Source organism: Pogoniulus pusillus, chromosome 21, assembly GCF_015220805.1.
Source record: "Pogoniulus pusillus isolate bPogPus1 chromosome 21, bPogPus1.pri, whole genome shotgun sequence".
NCBI lineage: Eukaryota > Metazoa > Chordata > Aves > Piciformes > Lybiidae > Pogoniulus > Pogoniulus pusillus.
The window spans coordinates 17,154,517-17,177,858 of record NC_087284.1 but is presented as its reverse complement, the minus strand read 5'-3'; the positions used below and the strand labels follow the sequence as shown (position 1 = coordinate 17,177,858).

The 23,342-nt window shown below is 43.3% G+C and overlaps 1 protein-coding gene across 2 annotated transcripts in view; it reads right to left on the bottom strand.

The window, feature by feature from the left end:
* The window catches only part of GMDS (GDP-mannose 4,6-dehydratase), a 397,493-nt gene that overhangs the window by 90,119 nt on the left and 284,032 nt on the right, over positions 1-23,342 (bottom strand). For both annotated transcript variants that reach the window (XM_064161096.1, XM_064161094.1), the window contains exon 8: positions 2,942-3,060. In XM_064161096.1, the coding sequence (XP_064017166.1) occupies positions 2,942-3,060 (119 nt within the window). The remainder of the gene's footprint in view (positions 1-2,941; positions 3,061-23,342) is intronic.

Sequence of the window (23,342 nt, the reverse complement as noted above, 5' to 3'; positions counted from 1 at the left end):
GAGATGTTTTAAAAAAAAAGGTATAGAAATGGCACTTCAGGACACATGGTTTAGTGGTCATGGTGGCACTGGGTTGACCACTGGACTTGATGAAACAATTCTAGGATTGTATGATTCCATCTGAACACTGACCACGGTAATTCCCAACATGAACAATGTCCACCTTACGGAGCCATACGAGCAAAAAGCCAAACAGGCCACACAGCTGTGTGCTGGGACCAACCAGATCTAATCTAAGCCTTTCACATCCTCTCTAAATGGGCCACACATGTGTGCATTAGGACCAACTAGATCTAAAGTAAGCCTTTAATATCATCTTTATAAGAGAAGCTGTTCCTAAAAGTGCTTTCACTTTTATTTGTGCAGTAGTTGTTTAATCTGGGTTTTTCTCAAGGGTTTTCATTTGCTTCCTGAAAGATACAGGTCAATTTGTCACTCTTGAGGCTGCTGAGACTTCTTAGGGCAATACCAAAGCACTGAGTTTCAAATTCAATGAATGGATAAATGCATTGATATCCAAAGAAATTGATGGTGAGAATGTCTGTGAACAAAAGCATTCAGCAGGTACTGACTTGGATGTTTCAGTTTCTAGTTTTAGATAATCAAAACACAGACTAATTTATCTGCTTACTAAAAATTCATTCTTGCTTTCCCATACAACCCTGGACAGGGACAAAGGACTTGTGATATTCAGGAGAATTCTTGCTTAGATGGAGTAACTAAATCCACAGCACATTCCTATCAATGCTTAAGAGGGAGAATTAGCTTAAGCTTGTAAACACAAGAAGTATGGAAAAAAGGGGAAACTAAGAAAGCTAAATCAATGCCTAGAACTCCTCTTGATTCCCCTTTACCCTCACACCTCACTACTATGAGGGCACAGGGGACAGTGTGCAATCGATCATAAAGTGACATCTCCCTGTCAAGAAATGCTAGGGGCATGGAGAGAAAATTATTTCCCAAACTAAGCTTTTTGGGCTAGAAAGTCTATTTACACAGCTTCTCCCTTTCTCTCTTCCCCCATCAGAACATTTTTTGGGAAGCTGATGCCAAAAATTGAAACCAGACTAAAAGCTCATTGAGGAGAAAATGTTATTACCTCCCCAGCCACCCACTGGCTGTTCAAATGATATTGTATATATCTGTGCACTCCTGCATATTTATTGAATTTGTCAAGTTTTTGTTCCCAAGTAAAACTTATTGGGCCCTGTCAAAAGTTCACCAGCTGCAGAAGTGACTTTGATGGCCCGAGGAGCAGCCCTGGCGCTAGCGTCATGGAAGAGCCTGTGGCTTTCCTCTCTCTCCTCCAGCTGAGATTGGTATGCTGATGGATGGGGCCCAGAGAAGATACAGAAGGAGGGAAATTGAAAAAATAACAAACAATAAAAATATAAATTACAGAAAGCAGTCCCTGAGCCATCTTGGGTTTATTACATGGCCTGGAGAAGGAATTTGGTATTTTGAATGGAACTATGCGGAACATGCACTGTAAACATTCTGCGCCCGCTGCTCCACCTTCTGATGGCTTGGAAGAGGAAGGGCTGAGTGCATGGGGTGGGTCTCTGCGCAAGCCCTGCAGTGTGGTTGATGGGCTGTGACACAGCAAGGACAGACCTGGGAGCTGTCACCTCTGGAGACCGCAGAGAATGGGCTCAGGGCTGTGGAGATCTGAGAATCTCAAAGTACAGAACCAGGCAGAGTCTCCTTTTGCAGCAGAGTGACGAACAGCAACACCTCTGAGGGGCATACTGTCCCTCATAGAATCAACCAGGTTGGAAGAGACCTCCAACATCATCCAGTCCAACCTAGCACCCAGCCCTAGCCACTCAACCAGACCATGGCATTAAGTGCCTCATCCAGTCTTGAAGACCTCCAGGGATGGTGACTCCACCACCTCCCGGGGCAGCCCATTCCAATGCCAATCACTCTCTCTGCCAACAACTTCCTCCTAACATCCAGCCTAGACGTCCCCCAGCACAACTTGAGACTGTGTCTCCTTGTTCTGTTGCTGGTTGCCTGGGAGAAGATATCAACCCCTCACCCTTCAGGTAGTTGTAGACAGCAATAAGATCACCCCTGAGCCTCCTTTTCTCTAGGCTAAGCACCCCCAGCTCCCTCAGTCTCTCCTCATAGGGTTTGTGTTCCAGGCCCCTCACCAGCTTTGTTGCCCTTCTCTGGACACATTCCAGCACCTCAACATCTCTCTTAAATTGAGGAGCCCAGAACTGGACACAGCACTCAAGGTGTGGTCTGACCAGTGCTGAGTACAGGGGAAGAATAACCTCCCTTGTCCTACTGGCCACACTGTTCCTGATCCAGGCCAGGATGCCATTGGCTCTCTTGGCCACCTGGGCACACTGCTGCCTCATCTTCAGCCTACTATCTACCAGCACTCCCAGGTCCCTTTCTGCCTGTCTGCTCTCAGCCACTCAGTCCCCAGCCTGTAGCACTGCCTGGGGTTATTGTGGCCAAAGTGCAGAACCCTGCATTTGGCCTTGTTAAATCTCATCCCATTGGCCTCTGCCCACCCATCCAGCCTGTCCAGGTTCCTCTGCAAGGCTCTCCTACCTTCCAACAGATCAACACCTGCTCCTAGCTTGGTGTCATCTGCAAACTTACTGATGCTGGACTCAATCATCTCATCCAGATCATCAATAAAGATGTTGAACAGGACTGGGCCCAGCATGCGGAGTGAATGGAAGAAGAGAGAACGAAGACTTGGAATCAAGATGTACTCATTTTTTTTTTGTTTTCTTGTGATGGAGAGAACACAACACACACCTGCTGTGGGACCAGTCATTCCTGGGAGGTCTCACATGGTACAGACTTAGAATGTGATGGGAAAAAAGGAAGCAAGTAGAGAAACACAGCTCAGTACCACAGCAAGTGCAACAGACTAGAAACGCTCAGCCCCTGGCTGCTATCTCATCCTCATACTCACACGATGGTTTTCCCAATGTGCTTGAATGACTTCTCCACAAATTCACGGACACTGTGGACCTCTCCAGTGGCTATAACAAAGTCCTCAGGCTCCTCTGTCTGCAACATTAGCCACATGGCCTGCAGAAAGACAAACAGAGCTGGGGTCAGTGCATGTGTAAGTGATACATTACCTTCTATTACTGCATCTTTGACTTGGAAGTAATGACACGTACCCCTAGGTGGGGAAAGGAGCATTTGCCTAACGTGGTGGCTGTCCACCAGCTTGGTGATACCCTGTGAAAAGTTCAGTGATTTCCCATTAGAGAAAAGAATGCTGCATTTGATTTCCAATTTGGTTCACAGCAGGGGAGACTTCAGTATGTTTGCTTTCAAGTGCTGACACTTGGTTTAGCGCTCTGGAGCACAGACTCTGAGGTTCAAACTATGGCATGAATTGACAGAGATATGAGCAAAAGAACATTTTGCAATGTTTCACTCCAGAGTGCCAATGTCTGTCTGTTATAGAATGATGTCATGCACACTGCCACATTAAAAGAGGGGCCCTTCTGTGAAACATTAAAATATGGCTCTTCCTTCTGTTATGTTTCCTTTGGTTGAGATGGTGATTAAGGGTAACTAAGAACAGTCAACAGTCCATTTGAACAAATTAATCTGTGTTTCCTGATGAATATGTGGAGTGGCTGAGAGAACTGAGGTTGTTTAGTCTGGAGAAGAGGCTCAGGGGTGACCTTATTGCTGTCTACAACTACCTGAAGGGTGGTTGTGGCCAGGACGAGGTTGCTCTCTTCTCTCAGGTGGCCAGCACCAGAACAAGAGGACACAGCCTCAGGCTGTGCCAGGGGAAATTTAGGCTGGAGGTGAGGAGAAAGTTCTTCACTGAGAGAGTCATTGGACACTGGAATGGGCTGCCCGGGGAGGTAGTGGAGTCGCCGTCCCTGGGGCACTTCAAGGCAAGGTTGGACGTGGCACTTGGTGCCATGGTCTGGCCTTGAGCTCTGTGGTAAAGGGTTGGACTTGACGATCTGTGAGGTCTCTTCCAACCCTGATGATACTGTGATACTGTAATGAGAGGAAATAGCCTCAGGTTGTGCCAGGAGAGGGTTAGATTGGATATAAGGAAATAATTCTATACTGAAAGAGTGGTCAGGCACTGGAATGGGCTGCCCTGGGAGGTGGTGGAGCCACCATCCCTGGAGGTGTTAAAAACAACGTGTAGACAGGCATTATCAGGACATGGTTTAATGGCCACGGTGGTGTTTTGTTGGTGGTTGGACTTGATGATTGCAGAGGTCCTTCCCAATCTTAATGATTCTATGATATTAAAGCACCACACTAGAACCTTCCTCACTTTGACTCATGGACACAGAAAACACGGTTGGGAAAGCAAGATGACCACTAGCATCTTCCAGAGAACTGCTTGTGAGGCAGCAAAAAATCACAATAGGTTTTGAAGCAAAACTCGAGGAGATTGTCAACATATTTGCATTTCAGGGGAGCTGGTTTGCTTCCCACAGCAGTGCTCTTCCCAGATTCCCCCCTCACAAACAAGGGATGATGGATGAGCACAGTCTCAGAGGGCTGGCCAGATAGCTCAGCAGGAGAGCAGACAGAAAAAAACATGATTTGTCTGAGGGATCAGGGCAGGTACACCTTGGTTTTCTGCTTGCAAGCCACTGCTCCAGCAGCTAGACTAAGTGACTGGCTAGGAGCTGCAGGCAGACAGAATAATTATTACTTTAGATCAATCAAAATGATGTAAATGCTTAATTTCCTTTGGAGAGGAAAAGGGAATACCTGTATGGCATGATCTTTGCTTAATAAATAACCAGAAAAGGAGACCCAAAATATTTCAGCTTTCTCTCCATATGGTAAAAAGGACTGTCATCTTCTCACAGAGTCATCCACAAGGCTATTTGCATTGACCTCTCCACATCAACTTGAAAGAAAACAATTTTAGGAGGTCCCCTGATGGTAGTGGATACTCTGCAAATCAGATTAATAAAAGCTTTGGGACAGCTCAGTTTCTCTCGGTAAATACCACCTGAAACATTCAATTCTTCCCCCTTCCCTTCTTAATAAATCAGTGTCCAGCACAGTGAGGTGACACATTCCACTTAAATGGCTCTATTTGCAAGTAATTTTTCTTCCCAGTTATTATTTTATGCATCTCCCAAAGTTTTGACAAGATTTTATTAACATGTTCCCCCTGAACCTTTCTGCTTCTTGAACGTGCGTGGAAGGCTGGGGTTTGGGCAACTGCTGTGTGAGTCCTTGACATGAATTGTGCTTTAGGGATATGACCTGCTGGGCAGGACAATGGTAGCAGCTTTATTTTTCCTTTCCAGGGTTGAACATTCAGCCAATGACGCACAAATAGTCGGCTGGATGATGGAACTCCTCTTCTGGGGAGGAGATGTCTTAACTCGTATCATTCACAGGAGCCTTCTTGGGTTTCTTGATGATTTGAGAGGCTGCCATAAATCACCAGCTACTCTTTCTTCATGACTGGGCAAACTTGCAGCAGTCACAGCTGTGGCAGCCTTGCAGAAAGGTAAAAGGAATGGCTAAAGTAACTAACTGATAGTTCTGAGTCTCCTAATCTAGCTCTTGTTTTTAGGGATCTCTAGCTTTTATTAACCAGCCTAAAAACAGCAACCTTCCTCATAGAAGGCACTCTTGGAGTGAACAAGGCTTTCCATGGTTAGATATTCAGAATAGAGTCAGGTTCTCCTCCCAGCTTCACTGGATTTTTGCTCTACAGAATGAACTCAAGGTCTTGCCTTTTTGTTGGGCATTGTTTGTTTGTTTATTTTTGGGTTATTTTAGAATCATAGAATCAGCCAGGTTGGAAGAGACCTCCAAGATCATCCAGTCCAACCTAGCACCCAGCCCTAGCCACTCAACTAGACCAGGGCACTAAGTGCCTCATCCAGGCTTTGCTTGAACACCTCCAGGGATGGTGACTCCACCACCTCCCTGGGCAGCCCATTCCAATGCCAATCACTCTCTCTGCCAACAACTTCCTCCTAACATCCAGCCTAGACGTCCCCTGGCACAACTTGAGACTGTGCCCCCTTGTTCTGTTGCTGCTTGCCTGGGAGAAGAGACCAACCCCCACCTGGCTACAATGTCCCTTCAGGTAGTTGTAGACAGCAATGAGGTCACCCCTCAGCCTCCTCTTCTCCAGGCTGCACACCCCCAGCTCCCTCAGCCTCTCCTCATAGGATTTGTGTTCCAGGCCCCTCACCAGCTTTGTTGCCCTTCTCTGGACACCTTCCAGCACCTCAACATCTCTCTTGAATTGAGGGCCCAGAACAGGACACAGCACTCAAGGTGTGCCCTGACCAGTGTTGAGCACAGGGGAAGAATAACCTCCCTTGTCCTACTGTCCACACTGTTGCTGATACAGGCCAGGATGGTGTCATTTTGTTTTGTCTGTTTGAAACATACCCAGCACTATAATGTCAGTTATCCCTGACAGAGATGTAATAACCAAACCTGGTGGGGGTAAAATTCCCCACTCAATCCCAAATGTTGTGTGGGTTGACCCAATATGCTACATCAACATAAAGACTTGCTACTTACTACACACTTTTGTTCAGAACTATTAAAATGTGTTATGAGGAGCAGACTCAGATTTAGGTTAACTTTTTTGCCATCCCTCAGCCTCTAAATGTCTCAGCATTGTGACTCATTTGACGCAGTTTTGGTGCGGCTACTCACGCTGAGACATTCAACAGCCCAGTGGACATTTAGAATATATACACCTCAATTTTATGTGTCAACATAAAACACTGTTGGAAGTTTTCTCTCAGAGGCATCACAGTGAAGGTGATAGCTACAAAATGCTAACAAAAACCCATCTTTTAACAACTGGTCTTAGCAAGCGTTGTGCATTTCTATGTACCAGTTCCTGTCTGTCCTCCCAAAGAGCAAGAAAATGATGCCTTAGAAATACAACTTCAACAGGATCAACTTACAAACAATCAGACAATGCAGAGTTGTATAAAGCAATTTTTGCCCCTATTCCTACCAGGAAAGAATCTTTAGATTAATGATTACTTGTGAATGTCTCACTACTGACTCTTATTTTTTCTTCTGGCTTTCACAATTATTGACATTTATCATTACCTCAGCAGAATCAAGCATGAAAAAAAGGAACACGCTAAAAATGACAAACAGAGTAAGTGATAGCTCTGGCTTGCTTTGAGGAAGGTGGCCAAATGCTGTTGGCTTTGAATGGATCTGAGTGAACAGCCTGTTAAAAAAATAAACAAGCCACAAAGAAAAGCCAGAAGATAGAAAAGTCTTTGAACAAGCTCCTCATTGAACTATTTCCACAGGTATATGTCTACACAACCAAGGAGATCTGTGTACCAGCACTAGCTACATGCCTTCCTTCCAACCAAGTGCCAGGAATGTTCTTCCCCCTTCATCAGACTAACAAAGGCCCCTGACCTATCAATTTCTAGGCATTTCCTTCAAAAGTTCATGCTGTCCCAGACTGAGAATGAGAGGGGAGGAGGGGGGGGCACAGCTCTAGGTTTATTTGTCATTACTGAATGGCTTACTGGTTTTAACAGAGGGGAAAAGCTTTGTTTAAATTTCCACTGAAAGTAATTAATGGTTATTGACTGGCAAATGAAGAACAGGTGACACTCTGAATTAGAAGATAAATGATCTCATGTTCTAGCGTGATAATGGGTTAGTAATTGCTACAAAGCCTCAGCCTAGTGCGTCCCATCATGATGCTAGACCATGTCCAGCACACAAAGGCCCCTGTGTGAGAGGTATTCAGCCGTTCACCTCCTGATACAGCTGCAGAGTGATCTGCTCCATTTATTTGCTGATGGACTGCACAACTGAGGCAAAAGTTCACCCATTCTCACCTTCCTGTTCACATGCTGAACCACATGACCCATGACATGGCTGAACTGGGATGAAAACAGCACCCAGCCTTGGCTCTCGGCTATCTTTTAACCATCACAAGGTCATGTATTTTTGGCATTTTTCTGGTGCAGGAATGGAGAACTGTGAATTTCCCTGTATTTCTTTGATGGGCTGACAGCAAGTGAAGAATTTGCTCCCATTCAGTTCTGCCATCCTCTCCCTAATACTTTGCTCTCTATAGTTAAAAAGAGGGGAAATGCTGAAAAGAAAACTACTGCGTAAAGAACCCAGGCTTCATCTCTCCTAGAATGAGACTGTTCCTTTAATGGCAAACATAACAAAGCATATTTTTCATATTTGAACTCTTTTTGGCTCTGGTTTAGTGACTCATGAAGTCTAAAGGCAACAATACGGTATTAACATTTAAGGACAGAAACCTAACCTTAGAGAGATATGTAGTGCAAGGATATCAAGTAGACACACTTCCATGATTACATGGACTGGGATATCTATTCTGCATGCCTGAGCTACACAGCCTCTGCCAAAACTTGCCCACTTCCATCTTTCCTCTTCCCTTTTCAAGAGTAAGCTCCATTTTGAAGCAGCATACCCAAACCATGAACAAGTCTTCTCCCTGCAAAACATCCTTACACAACTGGGCTAGCAGAGGAGACAACCCAAGACAGGCTAACACCACCTGTATACAGGAACAGTCTGTATATACCCACTGCTGTTGTGTCTGCTTGTCTGGAGCATCTGGAGTATGCTGTAGAGGTGTTTCACCATTAACTTCCACCTCAGCATCCCAGTGAGAAAACATTTATTAACTGGGTTGTCACCCATGGATAACAAAGACTCAGTAGTCGAGGTTATGTTTAACTCTCCATTTGATACTTCTCTTTCACTGTTTGCTCTAGCACTGTAAACTCTTCAAATGGGCTTGTAATCAGGTACCTCCTACTTAATAGGAAAACCCTAACATGTCCAACTTTCTGGGACTTTAAAGTACAACCAATGATTTCTGCTCTAGAAATAACAGATGATTTCTCAAGAGAATGAGTAAAGTCTTTTCTTACATCTGATGGAGACTCAAACCAGACACAAGCCGCGATAAATGGAACACGTCACTAATTACTACTTGTCCTGCACTGCCACACAGCACTTTTTCCCAAGCCTTATGCTGTCCAAAAAACTCTTTCATACATATTTCTAGGTATTATGCAGAGAACAAATTGACACACACATGAAAAAAATAAAAGGCAACTCAATTCAATGCTGTTTACTTTAAATGATGGAACAGATAGTCATAGTCTGATGCAGAGTTCATTGTCCATGCACTTAAGAGACAAAACAGCAGACTGGTGTATGTCCAGCTCTACAGACTTATCACTTGTGGGGGGCATGGGTTACTTCAAGGCTGTCAACAATTAGGGAGCCATTTCTGACTAAGCTGGGAAACATTACCACCCAGAGAGACCCAGGAGCACATTACCACTATTTATAGATGTTTTGCCTTTGCATTACTCCATACGCAATTATCTGGGAGTGGGCAGAAGAATTCTGTGGGATGGGCATAGACTCTCCAGTGATCCCAAACTTAGCCATCCTGCTGGGGTCACCACTGAGAGGAAGAACTGAGTATGCGAGACCAAAGCACGGTGAGCCTTTACAGGGACATGGCAGCAAAAGAGAACCTTCTCCCCATGTGTTGTGCAGAAAGGCCTGGCATGTCTGCTGTTCCTGCACTCATTATGTCTGACATAAAAGCCAGTACTACTGTATTGCCTCCTTCCTTCTATTGTCCTGTCTCAATTGCACTGCCAAGGAAAGAAGCTTCCTGGTATCTTCTGTACCACGCAACTTGGGGAGATGTCATGCCCACGCACTTCCTGCCTGCCTGGATGAGAAGCAGTTCCAGATGCCATCGCTCAGCTCTTCCTTACACAGCTTGGCTGATTGACTCTTGTTTCTCAAGCTGCTACAGAAATGACCACAACTGATGATCCTGCCTTGGAAAAGTGAGGCTGGGGACGTCAACTCAGAGCTCCAAACCTGAACTGAGTTCCAGTTTATCAATTTATTTACTTTTGGAGAGGCAGGGAGGGCAGAAGAGGTGCTTCACTGGCTGAGTCACCCACATCTGATTGACTCCTGCAACTGTTGAAAGTGTAGGTGTGTACTGGGTGTACCCAGTAGGCATGAGCGTGTGTTATATAAGGAGATTATATAAATGGACAGCGATACATACATGCATACAATACACAACACAGGGGAAAAAACTCTGCTTGCATGCGTTCTGCACATTATGGGGGCACAGCACACATGGCTGGAGAGCACTATCCACGCTCAAGTGTAGCAGAAGAGTCTTGTGACCAGGGTAAAACATGAACTGCCCCAGCCCCAGAACCTCAGCAAAAGCCCTGAGCATGATCCCTTGCTCCCTGCCATAACGGGAATGGAGTGGAAAGTACAATTGTTGCCTTTGCACTTGTTTCTGATGCTGTTGTGAGGTCAGAGGAGTACAGCTGAGATGCTCCTGCCAAAGGAAACCACAGGGATGTGCTGCCAGGCACTCCAGTGCTGCCGAGAAGCCAGTGGCAGCAGGAACAGTGTGCATCATCAATGTACTCCTACGCTTTTTTCCCTAAAAACACACACACAACCCTTCCTGCTCAGTTACAGAGGGTGCACACCCGATAAGCAAGAACCTTACTGTGCTGCTACAGTTTGCGTTTGAAAGGTGAACCGAAGTTCATGACTGAGGTCACTGTCTATCACTGCAACCGGAGTGACACTTTCATAAGCTCAACCCTCTGTCAAAGCCCATAGCCAAAGAGGTGCTGCCCAGGATGTTCAGGGCACATGTCTCTGCTTCTTCCCTGGAGAATCATCATCCTGTTTGTTCAGAGCACCAAAAATCACAGCGCTGGTAGCAAGATCTGTGGCTCAAGGACTCCTCCATTCACAGAAAAAACCCTCTTGAATACCATTTAAGTATCCATCAGATCTCATCAGTTTAAATACATTTTGATATGCTTCTTCCTTAGCAGTGTAATGCTGAGCAGAAGGACTCCGCTGTCTGTGTGCAAAGCTTTTCCATCAGCGTTGTCCCTTCTACTCATGCAGAGGAGACACTGAGCACTTGTGACACGGCAGCTGCTTCCATTCAAGAGAGTGACATTTGCAGACCACAGACAGTTACATCACCCGCAGAAAAGGTATAAAAGGAGAGCAGATTCGAGAGGAAAACATTTTCCTTTGAGAGGAAAACCACATAATTTGATAGAAAAGAACTACCTTAGGAAAAGATACCTACTTTAAGATAGAAAAGATATCTACTTTAAGATAGAAAAGATATCTACATTAAGATAGAAAAGATACCTACTTTAAGATAGAAAAGATATCTACATTAAGATAGAAAAGTTATCTACTTTAAGATAGAAAAGATATCTACATTAAGATAGAAAAGATATCTACTTTAGATAGAAAAGATATCTACATTAAGATAGAAAAGATATCTACATTAAGATAGAAAAGATATCTACATTAAGATAGAAAAGATATCTACTTTAGATAGAAAAGATATCTACATTAAGATAGAAAAGATATCTACATTAAGATAGAAAAGATATCTACATTAAGATAGAAAAGATATCTACTTTAGATAGAAAAGATATCTACATTAAGATAGAAAAGATATCTACTTTAAGATAGAAAAGATATCTACTTTAAGATAGAAAAGATATCTACATTAAGATAGAAAAGGTATCTACTTTAAGATAGAAAAAGATATCTACTTTAAGATAGAAAAGATATCTACTTTAGATAGAAAAGATACCTACATTAAGATAGAAAAGATATCTACATTAAGATAGAAAAGATATCTACTTTAGATAGAAAAGATATCTACATTAAGATAGAAAAGATATCTACTTTAAGATAGAAAAGATATCTACTTTAAGAATCCTGAGAAAGTAAATGAACAACACAAATTACTTCTACTGATACAGATATTAGAGGTCTCCTAGGGTATGGCTATAGGGATACTGTGTCGTGACTCATTTTATGAACTTTCTCATGGATTTTTGAAGTTACAAGATGATTAGTGGCCACAGCAGCAGTTTGAAGTACAAACTGCTTGAGTCAGATCCCACAGCTTGGCTGTAGATGTGAACTTGTTCAAAGCTGGACTATATTCAGCTAATTTTTTTTTTTTGGTTGTTAATTTTTTTGTTGCTTTAAAGAGCATAGTCGATATATTTAAAGATAACAACCCAACAATTATAAAGTTACTAAGATAATAAAATACTTGATAATCTTTGTGGAGCATCTTGAACGAAAACAGTATCAGTGTCCCCTGGAACAAAAGCTCTCACATCTGTAGGAAACGCTGTCTAGCTTCTCTCTTGCAAGCGGATAGCCCGATTGTTTTACAGATCTCAGGCAGGACCCATGAAACTTTAGGAGGCAGTTTTATTAATAAAAACCACAAGAATTATAATCCAGAGAACCCTTACAGGTCAACCTCTGCTGTTAATGCAACACGATGTTTCTCACGTGCCCCGGTTGAAAACAGAGTTCTCATTGTGCTATCAAAAGCGCGGTTACCGCTGCCTTTCCCCTCCCCACCCCTCCTTGTGTCACTGAGTGTCAAAATATTGTTCTTTCAATACGTGAAAGTATTTGTGTATGGTTTTATAACTGATCTTTAGCTGCTAGCTGCAGGCAAAAAAAAAGGAACAGCAATGCTGCTTGTTGGGAAACCTCATCGGCAAGAAGAGTTAATATAGTTCCCTTTTCCCTGCCAAAAAAGAATGAGAGCAGATTTTTGGGCCTACAATGGTTTGTTTATTTCTTCAAATGGTTAAATTGGAAGTGACTTGCGTGCCACGAAGTAATTTCAATGAGAAGATACAGAAAGGATGGTTACAAGCCCTCTTGCTTTCATTTTAATGCTGGAGAAGATTGTCGCAGTTGCTAACGAAGGGGTGCCTTAAATTCTGCTTGAGAAATAAAGGGAGAGAAGGGAAATGCAAAACTGAACAGGGAAAAGGGAGGAAAAGTTGGGATACAACAAGGCTGCAGGAGTTTTAACTGCTCTGATTGGTATTACCTAGACAAGCTGTACAACAAATACACGTTTCCCAGGCTCCACCTTGCAGACAGCCCTGAAAGATATCTGACCCACTTCCCCCTCCCTTTTTTTCCCCTTCCAGAATTAATTTTCCCTTGCTATTTTTATATGAATGAAAGACAAAATACCTCTTCACAAAGCAGCAGACTCCCACTTGAAGGGATTACTCACTGCTGAAGCAAAGGGGTGTGCCCAGGTTGTGGTAAGGGCAGAGGAGTCTTGGGGACTTGTGCCAGGAACGACTGGTTGGGGCCGCAATCCAACCGCAAGCAAACAGACCAGGCTTCCAAGTCAAGCACTGGCATGTTTACTGGAGCAAAGTGATCAGCCTCAAAACAACGATCACAATGTAGATATTGATCACAAAATGTTTACAGGGCAACATTTGGCTATAAAAAGATCCTGGTTTGTGCTTCTGACACCTGTTTGCCTCTGATTTCCTTCCTGGATTGCTCAGAGCTGAGCACAAGTTGACGTGCTCCTTTCTGATGGGTGTCAGAGGAGCAGCATGAACTGTCGACTGAAGTACTTCTGGTCTCCACACCAAGAAGCTGTTACAGGTACTCTGATACAATCAACCACTTTCTCTCTCCAAAGCCTTTCCTCCCTTTCAAGAGATTTGCCTTCTCAGCCTGCTGGCTTCTCCACTCCACGCTTTTAGGTTTGAAGGGACCTGCCTGGTGCTTAGCCAGAGAAGAGCTCTAACTCAGGTTAACCCATGAATAGTGCTGTAACAAAAGTGCTGAGAGAGGCAGAGAACTGCCAGAGCACAGGCAGTCAGGGTCAAGGATAATAAATCAGTGCTTCAGAATGTTTATACATGTTTAAGGGTGTAATTGGGAAGGAAGAAGAGCAAGCTTTTAAGAGAGTAAGAGTAAAAAAGCAAGAGCAGGGCAATAAAACTTATGAACAGTGGTGGTTTTTTTTGTTTAGTTGGTTGGTTTGGTTTTTATTGTTGTTTATTTTAATGAAATTTAGGGAGCTAGAGTGAGTTATCACATCAATTTTACCTGATTTCTATTTTATAATCTATATTTGCACCCCAAATCCCCAGTGTCATGCTTTTGAACACCAAGACGTTCTCTCCTCACACAGCTACCTGCTACCAGACTGTTACACTTCTAAACAACCACCTAAAACCACTGAAGCATTAATCTACTCATCTTGAAGAAAACATTTAATATCTGCTGGGTTCTTATGAGATTTGAGTTGCCCTTGCCTGAATAATCTGCACCAATGAAGATCGTTCTGTCTTTAATGCATCACTGAAACTTCACCTGATTTCAATCCAGCTTTCAGCCCACTGCAGTAGGAATTAAAAAGTCACCATTAAGTCATTGTTCCTTATGAGGCAGAGTAAAAATGCACAACGAGCACAGTTTTACTAACTATAAAAAGCAAGAGATCACTTGAAAAGGTATTAAGGTGCTGAAGTCATCTCAGTCCTGGTTCTGTGGAACTTCTCCTTTACCAGAACTTTTTAGGTGACAACACTCTGGAATTGGATGCTAAACTCTCTTGGTTGGGTACAGAGAGAGACAAGAGCACAGCACTGTTGCCTCAGGGACATGGTAATGCAATACAGAGGCATTTATTTTCTTTTTTATTTTTACCTCATGTCACAAGTTCACTTTTAGGCCAACATTACCCAAAGCCGCCACCATGTGATACAGCAGCTTCTGCAGAGAGCCTGGTGGTTTTAACCCGGGCCCCTGGAGAGGGAATCACAGATCTGCTGCCACTGCTGCTGCCCTGACCAGCTCCCCTCATGCTCAAGGTCAGGCTCCAGCTCATGGCTGATGCCATCTCCTATCAGGACGCAGGAAAAGTCAACAGTGAAACAGTCCCAGAAAGCAAAGGATGCATTTTAGAAGCACAGTTGTGCAGCAAAGATGCGAGGAGGCAACAGGACTTCTTCTGAGTATTCTCAGAAATATATTTTAGAGGGCACTTCACTTTGGCCTTCCCTTGGCTTGCTCTGCTCATTCCAATTCCATTATCAGCATCAGTTAGTGCTTCTGCAGTGGTGGTTAGTCACACTAAACCCTAAGTCAGGGAAAGGGAAGGCTCTGCATTAACCCTCTAGATATGGTTGTTCTCCATGGGCTCATGTCTAAATAGAATAGAAAGTTTTACTCAGTTTGTTCCCAGCAATAAATGCAGTCCTGGCATCCTGGACAAATCCTTCACATAACAGCATGTGTTCTTTCATGCACCCTGGGAGTGATTCTATTTAAAGCCATGGAATTGTGGGTGTGAGACTGTAAGCACATCCACTTACCCAAAACAAAATTAAAACCTGTCTTATATTAGAGTCAGGAGAGCTGTTAGGAAAAATGCAAACCATATGAAGCTTTAAGTATACTTATGTTTTTTATCTGTCTCTGCACAGCACATACAATGGACTTTCCCTGCCCAAGATGAAGTGCTGACAAGTGTTTTACCATATTATTACAGAATACCCCAGTAGCATTATCACAGTTCAGCTTTTGCTTGCCATAAATCTCTGCTACATGCACGTCAGAAGCCGTCACTCCTATCACATCCAGACAAAATCTGAGCCCCTTCTCCCCAACAGCCACGGATGGGGCTACCCTGCCACTGAGGATGGAACAATCCTGTGGGTCAGACACCAGGAACCACATTCCCACAAGCTTTACTTGGGTCTGTTCTCAGGCAAAACCGAAGTGGCACAGCCATGAGTCACTGCTGAACGCAGTGGATTTATCACCACCGCTACGCTGGCATCTCTTATATGCTCCTTTCCAGATGCGAGTCTCTTCATTTTGTTTTGTCTCTCAGAGACTTACTGCTGAAGCATTTCACATGCACACAATCCCCTGGTCTGTACATAGATAGTGATTTTTATTAGCTATACCATAAACCATATTCTAACTGCAGTGGTCCAGTTTCAGGTCCAGTGTGTTTGCTGGTTTCAGTCTGGCCAAAGCAAATGATCATAGAATGACAGAATGGTTTGGGTTTGGTCGCTATCTTAAAGATCATCTAGTTCTAACCTCCCTGCTGTGGGCAGGGACACCTCCTACTAGACCAGGCTGAGCAAGTCTCCGTCTAACCTGGCTCTAAATACTTCCAGGGTTGGAGCTTCCACAGCTTATTTGAGCAACCTGCTTGTCCCAGTGCACCACAACCCTCTTGGGAAAGAAATTCTTCCTAATGTCTAATCCGAATCGAGCTTCTTCCAGTCTGAAGCCATTACCCTTCATCCTGTCACTACATGCCTGTGTAAAAAGTCCCTCTCCAGCTGTCCTGTCGTCCCCTTCAAATACTGGAAGGCTGCTCTAAGGTCTCCTCAGAGCCTTCTCTTCTCCAGACTGAACAACCTCAACATTGTCAGCAGTGACAATGACTCTCTTTGTGGCCTTGACTATAGCATTTAATCTTTCTTCCTAAATATTGCTGTCTGTGAAGCTGGAATGATAATATTTATGCAACTAGAGGGCTGCAGAAGAGGCACAGATAGAAGAGACATTTCAGTACAAAGTGCATTATCAGTTAGAAAATTAGATATCTTCTCTAGCCAAAAACAAAATCTTATTTTCCCCTCTAACAGATGGGAAATCAAACATTCTTCTTTCATATGGATTAGCTCTGAACTAATTAAAAAGCAAATGACAGAAGCAAGGAAAACTATGGATCAGAGTGCAGAGAAAGGATTGTTAGATTCCATGTTCAGAAACTCCATGAAACAGACATTCCTTGAGCTCCTGCACATGTCTGCTGTGATACATAAGTAAGGTGATCATGATCTAGGTATCTTTTTCTCTCTTGCCCAACCTTCAGCAAGTTAGATTTTCATCCCCCTTCTGCACAACAATTGAGGGAATAAACCCTTTGAATATTTTCCCACAGAAATGAGCTTCATCCTGCCAACCATGCCTGAGTATGACATCACATGAGATTCATTTAATGGATTTTTACAGCCTGATTGCCACCATAAGAAAGGAAAGTGGGGCCTGGAGCTCTTCGATACTGCTTAATTCAGCAGACCCAAGAGATGCTTATAAATTCACAAATGAAACAAACTGCTGCATCAAATAGTGAAGCAATAACTAAAGTTACTACTAAACCTCCTCATTTCACATTCTTCTGCTTTCCAGCACAAACACCGAAGCATGAGACCGTAAGGGATGGAAAGGGAACAAAACCATCTTGCTGCACATCCCAGAGAAACATCCAAAGCCTGGCGCAGGCAGACCTCCCTCTATGGAGCTGCCACCCTCTCCTTGGTCCCCACACTGACCCCCTTGAATCAAGCCAGATGGGACTGGTGGAGACATGTCAGGGAAGTGCTGAAAAGGTGACTTGGGTCTCTGGCAGCCAGTCTGGAGCTCGTTTCTATGTGAAATCTCTGGGGGCTGCTGCTTTGCAATTTCTCAGGAATGTTTAATTCTCCTCATCCCTTTGCTGAGTCTCTCTGGAGAGGTCACAGAGGCCTGTGACATCCCTGGAGGGCACTGCCTAACTAAATTAGCATGAGATAACTTTGGACTCTCTTCCAAACAAAAAAATACAAGGGAGAGAATTTCATTAAAAGCAGAAGACTAGGTGATCCAAGTTAATCCCAGCCCAGAGCTGCTGCAGAAACGTTCCCTGTTTATATTTTGACTTCACTCTCTGTTACAGAGTTCACCAGCTATAATGGAAGCAGTGTTAAGTGCACAACTTGACCTCAGTTGACCAAATCTTACTTTCATAATCAAGACAAAAAGTAGGTTTGGCGTCTCTAAACAGTTTGCTTAGTTGCTGCTCTGCCTGTTTGTGTGACCACATAGGGCACTGAGTGAATGTGAAAGTAAGTGCTGCTGTATTTCACTCTTTATACCAGTCCTTTGATGAGGAAGCACGGACTCTTTAATGTGCAACACATCATGTGCTTAACATTCACTAGTAGAGCAAATATGACCAAATGCCAAAAGTATCTGACTTTCAAAAAGACTTCTCTATGCAAAGTTTTGTTTAGGTTCCATACATTGATGAAGGAAGAAAAGAATCTAGCTCAGGAGGTAAAAAACAATCCACTGTGGGGAGAGGGAATATCAGCATCTGCTGACACCTCTGCAGTAGCCTATTCCCTGCGTTACTCGAAGGCAGGGTAAAACACAAAGGTAACTGAGCACACCTAGCCATGCCCCACATCATCTTCCAGCAGCAACAGAATGGCAGCACAGTATCACAGTATCACCAAGGTTGGAAGAGACCTCACAGATCATCAAGTCCAACCCTTTACCACAGAGCTCAAGGCTAGACCATGGCACCAAGTGCCACGTCCAATCCTGCCTTGAACAGCCCCAGGGACGGCGACTCCACCACCTCCCCGGGCAGCCCATTCCAGTGTCCACACCAAACACATCCAAACATGGACTCCATTCTTTGCTCTCTACACGAACAACACAGGGAGCAAATTAGGAATTTTTGACTTGGGTTGAAGTTGTAAGAGCTGGCTTCAGGGAAACAGGACTTGAAATTAAAATCTGTCAAAAAACCTTATGGACTAAGATTGATTCATTGGGGAAAAATGGGTTGGTGGGAGCCAAGAATTCATACTTCAAAGCATTACTGAACCTATTGTTGTTAATAAACTGAGACCACCTTAGTGCAAAAATGAAGGAAAACCACATTGTTCTTACAAACCTGAGGTTAGAAAGCAAAGGCTGGCTTTGTTAGCTGCTGCTTATAAGCCAATCCCACATAACATGTTTTGGATATTCTGGGACAAATGCTCCTTCTGAGAAGACAAGAAGAAAAGGAAAAGGTACAAAAGTTCATGCAGTTCACATTAAGGACGGCCCAATGTGCTCTCTCCCTTCAGGAAGGAAATATTAGCATGGCCTCTTAGCTCCACTCCAAGGGCAGGGATCTGCTGGGAAACACGTCTGGGGCACCAACAGACTAAACCTGGCTTCTTGCAGCTGTCAGAACTGTCTCCTTTCCACAGGGCTGCTGCTTTGCTGGGCATGCCACTGAGTTTGTGCATGCGTGGTCAAAAATTGAAGCAATTCTTCCCAGTAAGCTCCTCCAGGACTATCTGTTTCAGAGATGCTTTTTCTAGGTCTCAGAAGGACACAGAGACACACCAAAGGAGACAGTTGTTCCAGCATGGGAGAGAGATGAGAGAAAATGGATCAGAATCAACTCTTCCTTCCTCCTCTACCCTAAAATTCATTCTACCACCAAAAGCATACCCTGAAATCAGCCATGTGGGCCCAAATCTTGACCCTTGGAGCCAGTCAGACATTTGCTATTGACTCCTGTGAGGATGGAATTTCATTCTGAGCATAGGAGCTTGTTATAGCCAAAGGCAAAGAGAAAAAGAGTGTTTTCCACTCGGGCTCTGCTCTTCTGTGCCCTGTGGGGAACTGCTGCAATTATATCCCTATTATCATGCACTGGAAGGGCACATTTGGCACCCCATGTGAGTTTGTGTACATTGAAAAGTTTATGTAGTTAAAAAACAGAGGGGAAACTTCAAACAGGTTACTTACTTTCAAGCACCAGACTTTATACATAAACAGTGCAGAGCTCTGCTCTGCTCTGGTTAAGTGAATAATTTGGGGGGGGGGAGGGAAATGTATGTGAAATATCCATTAAGCTGGCAGAGAAAGATTGCTAAATAAGATTCTTCCTCCTTTTTAAATGCCCAAGCAAGAGATAACAATTTGAATTTGCATCCAAAATATAAGCAAACCAACTACAAGTATTTGAATGAGAACCACAAGGAAGGAGACCTGAATTTATAGCTACAGGCTTTTGAAAGGAGCAAATGGGAACATTAACCCAGACAACTAGAGGTGCAATCTCCACAAATTTCTTTGTAACTCTGTTAAATACATCCTTTTTTATTGCCTTAACTTGGGACACTTCAGTCCTGAGTACCAGTCCACACTGGATTTAATGCAGTTTCACCACTTCACCTAAGCTGATTTTCCTGGACCAGAGCCATCAGTGTCCTGCACTTGCAAGGAGCAACATGCACGGTGAGTGACTAACTCATGGGCTTCTTTCAATAAACACTGAACCTTCTTGCTTTTCTTTTGAGCTCAAGACAGCTTGGCTTGTGTTTTGCTTCTGCAAAAGCCTTTCTCCTCCACCAGTTTTCACTGGACACAGGACACAGTCTGCATTGACCAGCAATGGTATTTTGAAGTATTTACCAAATAATCTGTTTGGGGTTTTTTTTCCTCTCTTGAGAAAGCAGCAAGGCAAAGGTGAAGAAAACTCCTGTACTCTCCAATGCAGCATGTGCAGAAGGACACACACTCACACTATGTATTCATTCTCATACATCAGATGCATATCCTGGTCTGTCAATCAGTCTGTAATACACTTAAAGGTACCACAGAAACCTAAATAGTTTTCATCATATCCAAGCTTTTACATGCTTTACCAGAAGAGAACTGGATAGTGAGGAAGGATTTTGTCTTCATATGGCAGGGCAAGAAAGGAAGATGTCTTTTTTTCCAACTCCCTCAGCAATTCAATGCCTGAGGAGCAACAGGAAGAGACCGTCGTGACCTCTCTGAACTCAGGGAAGCAGCTGCCAGCTCAGCAGGAGCAGTGCTGCTGATGGACTGTCCTACCTACCGCAGGAAGAGCTTTTAAGCCAGTTTCTCTGTCTCATTTTTTACATCCTCTACCCCCAAAACTGCGCAGAATAGAAGAGCAAAAGAGAATTCCAGGAACTTCCAAAGTCAAATTAGGCTGGATCAAGAAGTCACCAAGTTGAAAGTTTCTAGTTATTCATACAAAACCCGAACAATGTAATTGCTGTATTGAGCCAGCAAGGCATAACTCTAAGATGCAATTTAATATAAGCATTATTTCAACCTTCTCAAACATTTTGCCTTTGGGCATATTAATAGAATCATAGAATCAACCAGGTTGGAAGAGACCTCCAAGATCATCCAGTCCAACCTATCCCCTAGCCGTATCCAATCAATCATTGCTCTCTGAATTTAAACTCCTAAAGAAATAGTTAAACTTACAAAGGAAAAAAAAAAAAAAGAAGTGAAACAGATCTGGCTCATGTGTGGAGGAAAGCATCACCAAAAGGAAAAAGTTCACTCTTACAATTCTGGCTTTAAAGGTACCTTTGAAACTCTTCTGGCCAGTTATCACAGTGGAGTTCAGCAGCAACGTATCTCTGAGAAAATGAACTTATTAAGAGAACAGGAATGCATGAGTTGGTGTGAGGATGCCAGAGAAACCAGAACAGAGCTGGCATCCTGATACTGAATGCTTTAGTGCACACATTTAACCTTAGGCATCAATAAGGTCGCACTCACATGTATGTGGAGGAAATGCACACATGTTCTTCTTGTGCCAACACCACACAGAAATGCTACATGGCACTGAATCATGACAGAGGTCGTTCAAGGCTTCTTTTTGTTTCTCTTGTGAGGAAGCCAGAGTAAATCATTTTGTTAGAGAGCTTTAAGTGAAAGCACTTGTACTTGTGGTGGGTTAAGAGCACACAGAGGATCTGTGAGCTGTCATGGCTCAGCTACACCGTGCAGTTCACTACAACAAAATAACTTGCACATGGAACTCACACTTAAGTATCTATCTTTCTGTTTTGGTATGGTTTCATTTTGATTGGTTTTGCCTTTTTTCCTAGCCTAAATACTTACAAATATATTGCAAATGCTTCAAACCCCAGGATGTGCACCTAATTCTGTCCTGCAGCTTGATCAAACTCAGACCTCAAGAAATTTAGGCTGTGTGATTGAGCAGAAGAGCTGACCAAGGGCTCAAAGTGAAAGGCAGGAGAAGGGGGAGGAGGAGGAGGAGAAGAGGAGGATATTTTCTGGCATCTGCCCCAGGTTTAAAACTGTGTTTCGTTTTCTCAGACTAAATGAAAACAGTCCTCCAACTTTGGGAAATCCCTAGAACAACAATAGAAAAACATTGTCTCAGAAGGCAATTACAGTTGCTAAAATGACACATCGTTTATGAATGGAAGTACTTGGGAGAGAGTGAACTAATTCTTTAGGAGAACAGCAAACAGGCATTGCACCTAAATTTGCTCATTCCTTGGCACTTCTGCTTCGGCAACTCAATCGCTCAATTTGTGCTGCTGTAACAAAAAGTGGACTCAAGCCCACTATTTCCATCAGTGACAACAAAATAATGATGGAAATCTTCTAACAAAACCACAAAATTAATGATTTATTCAGTTAGTGAACATGTAGACTTGTCACAAAAATAGGGGCGCAGTAGAATCATAGAATGGTTTGGATTGGAAGTGATCTGGAAGTGACCTTAAAGATAATCTATTTATAACTCCCTTGCCATGGGCAGAGACATAGAGTCATCATAGAATCATCATCATCGAATCATCATCATAGAATCAACCAGGTTGGAAGAGGTCTCCAAGATCATCCAGTCCAACCAAGCACCCAGCCCTATCCAGTCAACTAGACCATGGCACTAAATGCCTCATCTAGTCTTTTCTTGAACACCTTCAGGGACAGTGACTCCACCACCCCCCTGGGCAGCCCATTCCAATGGCAAATCACTCTCTCTGTGAAGATCTACTAGACCAGGCTGCTCAGAGCTTCATCTAACCTGGCTTGGAACACTTCCTTCACCCTTTCTCTGGGCAATCTGTTCCAGTGCCTCATCACCCTCATGGGGAAGAATTTCCTCTTAACATTTAATCTAAATAGTCTCTTCTTGCCATTACCCCTCATCCTGCCACTACATACCTTTGTAAAAGTCCAAGTAGTAGTAATGATGATAATAATACATCGTCCATCTTCAAAAGTTATAGCTTTATAGTAGCCTGAAAACCTTCACATTTATATAAATATACATTTTACCATTCATCAGTAATGTGAACAGAAACCATTTAGGCTGCTTGGATCAGTGAGCTAAGTTAGTCCTACAAAAAGCATCACTTCAACATCTTCCCATAATCACTTAACAAGCAGGACCAGCGATATTTTCCCCCAGACATTGCCTGTGCTCACTTTGCAGCTCTGTGCCATTAGAAGCACACAGAGGTTCTCCCCACTTGGTAAATACTATGTAAATTTGTTCCTATGATTACAGCATTTGCTAAAATGAGCAAGATAATTAGGAGGCAATCCTCACTTTATGAATTTTCCACAGTAGGTTTGATGCTCCAAGATAAATCCCCTGTTCATCAAAATAGCTGTGCATGTGCTTAATCTTAAACATACTCTTACTCCACCACAATTAAGCAGAAGACTTAAGTATATGCTTGTTGCTGGAAGAGGTTGAAATCTTTAATTAGATTTATGTCCAGACTGAAGTTCTTCCCTGATCTGAGACCTGTGAAGTGCTTTGAAAGAGGAAGCATTGAATGAAAAGCTAAGGGAGACTGTTCCAG